General features: G+C 37.6%; 1 protein-coding gene across 1 annotated transcript; it reads left to right on the forward strand.

Moving 5' to 3' along the window:
- The first annotated feature begins 4,884 nt into the window (after positions 1 to 4,884).
- On the forward strand, positions 4,885 to 7,609 carry LOC112906093 (tigger transposable element-derived protein 4-like). The gene is made up of 2 exons (XM_025979732.1): positions 4,885 to 5,677; positions 5,757 to 7,609. The coding sequence occupies exon 2, from the start codon at positions 6,434 to 6,436 to the stop codon at positions 7,607 to 7,609; it is 1,176 nt and encodes a 391-aa protein (XP_025835517.1). The 5' UTR covers positions 4,885 to 5,677; positions 5,757 to 6,433.
- Positions 7,610 to 7,891: the final 282 nt, after the last annotated feature.

Genomic DNA, 7,891 nt, shown 5'->3' on the forward strand with positions numbered 1-7,891 from the left:
GAAGAGATATTTTAATATTTTAGGTAGAGCTGCTAATATTAAAAGAGGTAAATTATTAAGATTAAAAAAAAAATGAATTACCTGCGCAGTTAACGGCTACTGTTTAGATTAAGGGATAGAGCGACATTCCAGATGATATTTTTCAATTTTAATTACAATCACTTTCTGGAAATCGTAATTGTTATTCACAACCCGAGTCGAAAAATAGGCCTTGTATAAGTCCTGCCAGATAATTTTTGTATATTTCATAAGAACTAACATGTACTTAAAATCATGTACTTTTATCAAAGATTTATGTCTTTGACAAGTAGTTTATAGTAATATAATGAAAATACATTGTATATATCAAGCGAATCATCCAGCTGTTAACATAACCTATACCTTCTTTCTTTTTGTATTATTTCTGGTGGTTTCCTACGTAATTTATACAGCAAATTAGGATTGATTTTTAAAGAAGTATTAGGAAAAAAAAATATTGCGCGAGCAAGCAGCGGAGTATTTCAATATTCCCAGAAGCACAATAAAAAATAAGAAAAACAGATTTCCGTTGAAACCCGGCCGCCCAACGATTTTTACGCAAGCCGAGGAGAACTCCTTTGCTGAGCACATAGTACGACTTTCCGAATATGGATTCCCGGTAACTCAGTTAGATTTTCGTTTTATTATAAAGGCCTATTTTGGTACTCAAGGTCGAACTGTACGAAATTTCAAGGACAATTTATCAGGAAAGGATTGGACAAAGCTGTATCTCAAACGACATCCCGAACTTTCTGTCCATTTCGCTTCTAACATAAAAAAAGTTAGAGCGTCTTTTAGTGAGGATATTATTAGTGAATACACTGATAATCTGAAAACTGTCATAGAAGGCGTGCCCCCTGATCAAATCTACAATTATGACGAAAGTAATCTTACTGACGATCCAGGACTCTCTCGAGTAATATGCCGACGGGGATGTAAATATCCAGAGAGGGTGATGAACTCGTCCAAATCAAGCACGTCGGTCATGTTTTGCGGAAATGCTGCAGGAGTTGCTGTTCCACCATACATCAAATCTGTGGTTCATTGGACAGAAAACGGTCCACAGGGAGCATGATATAAGCGGACTAAACATTGCTGGATGGATGGCGCAACCTTCGAGGAGTGGTTTACTGTACACCTTTTGCCCATCTTGCGACGACAACCAGGAAAAAAGGTGCTAATCGGAGACAATCTTAGTTCAAACATCAGTCCAAAAGTGTAAAAATTACGTGCAGAAAACTAAACAGCTTTTGTGTGTTTACCACCTAATTCTAGTAATTTAACATAGCTCCTCGATATAGCGTACTTTCGGCCCCTAAAAATTAAATGGAGGCAAGTGCTGACTACCTCAAAACAATCCGAAAACAAAGCACTCGAAGAGCTTGAACCGGCAGTTCCTCAAAACTTAAAATCAGGATTCAGAAAGGCAGGCATAGTTCCCATAAATAAGCATGAAATTTTGAATCGCTTCCCTTGTCAAGATCGTAGCAACGTCGACGCAAATTTAATACGGATGGCTTTCTTGGAAAGGCTCGCGGAAAAGAGAATGGAGCTGAGAACGCTTCAAAATAATCGCAGGAAAAAGTTAGCCGTTCCTCCTGGCCAATGTATTACATCTAAAGCTTTGGAAAGCCATTTAAGAGATTCCACGCCTCAAGTGACTGGAAAAAAAGGAAGACCGACGAAAAAGAAGCCTATTACAAGTTCATCTTCCAGCGACGATGAAGACGACAATTTCAGCTTTGCCTCTTCGGGGTACAGTCCTATGTCGATTGATTCCTTTTCGAATAATGCAAACACTATAGAAAAATTTGAAAACAATGAAGAAGAAATTCATGAACCTGTTGCTTCAATCACTAACGAATCGGACGTACATTTCGTCCTCTTCCATTCTAAGTCTTACATTGGCCCAACATCAATTTAAAGTATTACATCTGAATCTGAAGATGTATATAAGTTACATAGCAAGAAATTGTACTGTGTTTGTAAATATTTGTTTAGGTAAGTTTATCATTAGACATCGGATTATATGCATTTGCATATTTGCAATATACAAATGCATATAATTCTATTTTATAGCGTTTTTGCATATTTTGGTACTTCTTCATTAACAGTGCTTATTTCAGTAGTTATACATGTTAGGCGTGTTGTATTACGCCGGCGACGCCACAGGTCGACGCATCCGCCTCGCACACACTCGGCGAGCGCACTGAATCCAATCTACTGGCTCGCAGTGGTCAGCGCTCGATAGGGGTCTCTCTGTATTTGTTTATCTATCTACGAAAATCTTACTTTATTTTAAAATAATGCCGCCGGTAAAAAAATACTCAGACTTTAATGGAATCTTGGATAAAAAATTACCCAGACCAATTTACGTCTGATGGCACTATGATTTTCTGCAAGGTTTGTGAAAAGCGAATACCTTCATCAAAAAAATATCAAATCGTTCAACATGTGAGTACTGCTTCCCATTTAGCTGCAAAACAGAAACATATATGAAGTCGACAACAACTACTGACTCATATTTCGTCTTCTAATTCGGGTACTACAAACAAAATACAATTCAACAAAGATTTATATGAGTTTTTCGTTGCTTCCAATATACCTTTCCACCAATTAAATAACGAAGTATGCAGAAAATTCATTAAGAAGTACTGCACTAATCAGACAATTCCTGAAGAATCCACAATTTGAAAAAACTACCTGTCAACTATCTACGAAGAAGTACTTAGTGAAATACGCGCCGATCCCTCCAACGATTTGATATAGATATCGGCTGATGAAACGACAGATTAATGTGGACGATATATAGCGAATCTAATTGTTGGAAAATTATCTAAAGAGCCCTCTACTCCTCATTTGGTTGCTTGCAAGGTCCTTGAAAAAACAAACCATTCAACTATCGCCCGGTTCATAAATGATTCCATCAAATCACCATTTCCCGATTCTTCTGTGGATGAGAAAATATGTGTTTTTGTATCTGACGGTGCGCCATATATGGTAAAAGCTGGTCAAGCTCTAAAAGTAATTGCTTCACATCACCTGCCTAGCCCACGGATTACATCGACTGGCGGAAGAAATCAGAAATAAGTTCGGCATAGTAAATAAATTGATTTCTTCTACAAAAAGTGTTTTTAAAAGCACCATCACGAGTACAAGCATATAAAGACAAAACTACCAAACGTTGCACTACTCCCAGAACCAATATTAACACGGTGGGGAACTTGGTTAAAAGCTGTATTATTTTATGCTGAGAATTTTGAGGCCATAAAAGAAGTAGTTGGAACATTTGACAGATCAGACGCCATTGCAATCAATTCAAGCCAGCTGGCATTTGAGGATCCTTCAATAAAAAAAAAATATTGCTCTTATTGCAACACATTTCAGCAATATACCCCATGCAATTAAAAAACTAGAAACTAAAAACCTTCCTTTGTGGAAGTCCTTGGAAATATCAGAAAAAATGATTGAACAGAGTAACGTCCTTCAGAGTTCAATATCGCAAAAGGTTCGTGGCAAATTAAATGCAGTTTTGTATAAAAACCCCGGTCTTCACGAAATAAAGAAAATTGACGCTTTTATCAACGGCACCGGACAAACTCTTCCTGAAGAGGTCTCTGCAGGAATGGCGCCAAATTTCAAGTTCTGTCTGGTAACGTCAGTTGACGTCGAAAGGTCATTTTCAGCCTATAAATTGATATTAAGTGNATTTCAAGTTCTGTCCGGTAACGTCAGTTGACGTCGAAAATGTAAATTCTAATTATAAATGGTTTTTTTATTGTGCATATTTTGTGCATATTTCACCCTTTTTTAGTGCATATTTGCATGCATATTTTGGCATTTTGATAGTGCATATAATCCGATGTCTATTTATCATAATTAATATTTTTTTATTAATTTTAGTGCATAGTTTATAACAAGTAAGTTTTAACTGGATGCAAAGGAAATTGTCTTTGAAAAACTCCAATGGTGTAGCAAGTATTCCGAATGCGCTTTCGACTAGACGTCTCGCACGTGCTAAGCGGTAGTTAAATATTCGTTTTTCCTTCGTCAGTCCGCTTTGACTGTATGGCTTTAACAAATTTGTACTCATTGGAAAGGCGTCATCTCCAACAAAAAGCGCATGGAAGAGTACGTGTTGTATTAGTTACAACTGCAGGACTTGGGACATTTAAACTGTTATTCTTCAACCTTTTTCCATACTCTGTATTTTGTATAACACCGCCATCTGACACGCGTCCATTGGTTCCAACATCAACCATAATAAATTCATAATTGACATTGACAACAACTATAAACACAATACTGAATTGTTTTTTGTAATTGAAATAGAGGGATCCTGAACCAGGTGGTTTCTTAATTGCCACGTGTTTGCCATTTATTGCACCTAGTACATGAGGAGCATTCCACCTGATTTCAAAATCGTTCGCAACCTCTTCCCATTCTTCGTTCGTTTTTGGTAACTGAAAAAGAAGAAACAATGTTTAATTTCTTCTTTTCTTATTTTTAGGGCACTCGAGCATCTTTAGATGAAATTCAAGATTCTACACTCAGTGACACTTCACCACGTACAATGTCTGTACATTCTGCTAAAAAGGCAAAAAAAAAATGAAAAACTTATAGATTTAGCGTATGAACGCTTAAACGAAGTAAAAGACGAATATCATTATTTGGGTAAGGCTTGTGCTGCAGATCTTCGAAAGATGGAGAAAACTCAACAATTTTATTTAAAGAAAGTCATCGCAGAGATTATAATGGAAGGTCAATTGGGACTGCTACATCGTCATTCTGTACAAATAAATGAGAATTCCTCTTTCAATTCTTCAGTACAATTTGGTGCATCGCCTTCGCTATAGTATAGCAACTATACACTGTCACCGTTATATATCAAACCTTCACCACCACCGCCAACTTTTAGAAACCCTACATCGCCATAGTACAATAATCCATCAACATCGTATGGAAATTCATCGTCATCGTATAGTAATTCATCGCTAACAACATCATACAGCAATTCATCGTATGGGAAAATTACCGTGAAGCAGGCAACACCATCACCAGACATAGGTACCAATTAACCCAATACCGTCGCCATCATATGAACAATACACCACATTGCAGCCATCCGTCAGAGATTCACGAAACGATCGTGTGTATTTAATGAACTCTCTCGGGCGATCTATTGCACTATACGGGGTAGAAATTTGGGGTTGGGGTAAATTAGATAGTATGAAAATAGTACAAGGGCGATATTGCAAAATGGCTCTGGGAGTAACCAGAAACACCCCAAAATATATATGGAAAAATGAACTGAGAGTGGAAGATATAGAGTATACAATCAGAGAAAGAGCTTTTAGGTACATAAAAGATGTAGGTAGTGGGGATGAGTAATGAGACATGGCCTAAAATTTGTCTATTAGAGGAAATAAATTGAACTCCTTCAAAATGGGGAAAATCCGTATAGGAAATATTTAATGAGCTAGAAATTACGGACGTGTGTAAAATGATATGGGACGGAAGGGGTGCGGAAGAACAATACAGGGTTCTTAAGAAAGGATTGAATGACTGGTAAAATAAGAAACAAGAAGCAGAGTGGGTGACTATAATAGAATCGTCTTACAATAGGATGTAGGGGAGGCCGGGGCTTCAATTAACAGAAGTGAGTATTAAGAAGTGAATTTCTAAGAAATTATAAGATGCACGTCACTAATTATTCCTAAAATTCGTCCCTGTGACAGCGGTCTACAAGTTGAAACACGTCATTCCAGCACAGTGAGCCTTGGGAGTGAGTTATGTGATGTGCACCTATTTTGGTCAGGTAACGAACTTTTTTCAGTTTAAGATTTTTTGATTTACGTGTTGAATATTTGATTTCGTCGTGATATATTTTTTTCACAGTAGCTTATTTTATTCTTAATAATATTACATAACTTTACTAACGCTAATGTACACTATTCCGTAATGACATTTTTTTTTATTGAAGTGGTATCCATGGATTTAAAATTAACAAAACATACGGGGCTAGTATTAACATGTTAATTCTTACCCCGTATGTGGGGTTAGTATTAACAGTACAGTAGAATTCATTTATAACGACGTCGCTTATAACGACTAACCGTTTTTAGCGTTGATATTATTTACTCAAGTTCGGTTTAATAGTTAGATACTGAGAAAATGTAACCGTTTAGTGTGACTCCGGTTTGAGCGACAAACCGTTTATAGCGACTATTTTTTACGTTAATTCGTCCGTTTAAAACGACGCGCCGTGTTTTGTTTCAATTTAGGTAACGAATGACCAATACCTCGGCCCCCACACTTTCCCCGCGCGCTTCACCGTTCAATTCTCCTTATTGGCGCGCGTAAATCACAGTTAGTGTTTGTCACCTGTTATGACAAGTTCATAAAGCGCCATAAAATGAGTTCTGTGAAGAGAAAGTGTTTTACAATTGAAGAAAAAAGTGCAATATTACACAGATTAGAAGCTGGTGAATCAAACGCGACCCTCGCAAAGGAATTTGGCGTATCTCATTCTACAATATCAACAATAAAGAAGAATAAATACAAGATCGAGCCGCTATTTAATGCCAATGTTTTGAAATGCAAACGTGTAAGAACTTCTATTCATGAGCAGTTGGATAAGGCATTGTTACAGTGGTTTAAGCTTCAGCGCGACCGGGGAATACCTCTTAATGGACCTCTGCTACAAGAGAAAGCAAATTTTTTTGCTAGACAGTTAGACATGCAAAATTTCATATGTTCCATGAGTTGGATAAACCGTTTTAAAGTAAGACACAACATCGTCAGTGGAAAGATTGTTCGCGAGTCTTTGTCAGTACAACAGAGTGATGTACACGATTGGTTAGAAAAAGTTTGGCCTACTCTACGTGCTCAATTTAGTGATGATGAAATTTTTAATGCAGATGAGACCGGGTTGTTTTATAAATTAACCCCAGACAAGACGTTGAAATTTAAAGGTGAAAAATGTACAGGAGGAAAATTATCAAAGGAGCGAATAACAGTGATGGTGGCAGCCAACATGAGTGGCACAGCTAAAAAAAAACTTCTCGTAATCGGGAAATCTCAACGTCCTAGATGTTTTAAAAATGTAGGGCATTTGCCAGTGGATTATGAGAGCAATCGAAAAGCCTGGATGACTGGTGACATTTTTACCAAATGGGCACGCGCATGGGATCGTGAACTTACGAAAAAGAATAAGAAAATCCTGCTGTTAGTTGACAACTGTCCTGCACATCCCCATATTGCAGACTTGAAAAGCATAACCCTAGTATTTCTGCCTCCAAACACGACATCAGTGTTGCAACTCATGGATCAAGGGATCATTCGAGCTTTGAAAGCACATTTTCGTAAAAACCTTGTTTTAAAAATGATCCAGTTTCTAGATGGCGGATGCAGTAGTGTTGAGTGCCCGAAGATCACTGTTCTTGACGCTATTCTAATGATTCAAGATGCCTGGACTCAACTCAAGCAAGGAACAATTTTTAACTGTTACAAACATGCTGGTTTTGTCCGAAGCAATGTAGAATGTACCAAACTTCAGATGATTTTAACGAAGAAGACGACGTACCGCTGAGCATTTGGGCGAAGGCTATTGATAAGCATCAGTTACCCATAACAAACGAGGACTTTGAACAATACGCGCGTGTCGATGATGCTGTCGCCACTTGTTAAGAGCCGTCTGATGAAAACATTGTGGATAATATCATCGCCGACGACGCGAATAGCAAAGATAGCGACGGTGATGATGACGAACCAGAGTTTTATCCAACCTTGAGTGTATCTGAAGCTCTGAAGGCTGCGGAAACGCTTAATGTATTTGTTCAGACTAACTTTGATGATGACCATATGAAAACAA

This window comes from Agrilus planipennis, unplaced genomic scaffold (genome assembly GCF_000699045.2).
Source record: "Agrilus planipennis isolate EAB-ADULT unplaced genomic scaffold, Apla_2.0 scaffold415, whole genome shotgun sequence".
NCBI lineage: Eukaryota > Metazoa > Arthropoda > Insecta > Coleoptera > Buprestidae > Agrilus > Agrilus planipennis.

Bases quoted from the DNA above. Each gene is read 5' to 3' on its own strand.
- LOC112906093 (XM_025979732.1), top strand. From the start codon at position 6,434: ATGAGTTCTGTGAAGAGAAAGTGTTTTACAATTGAAGAAAAAAGTGCA.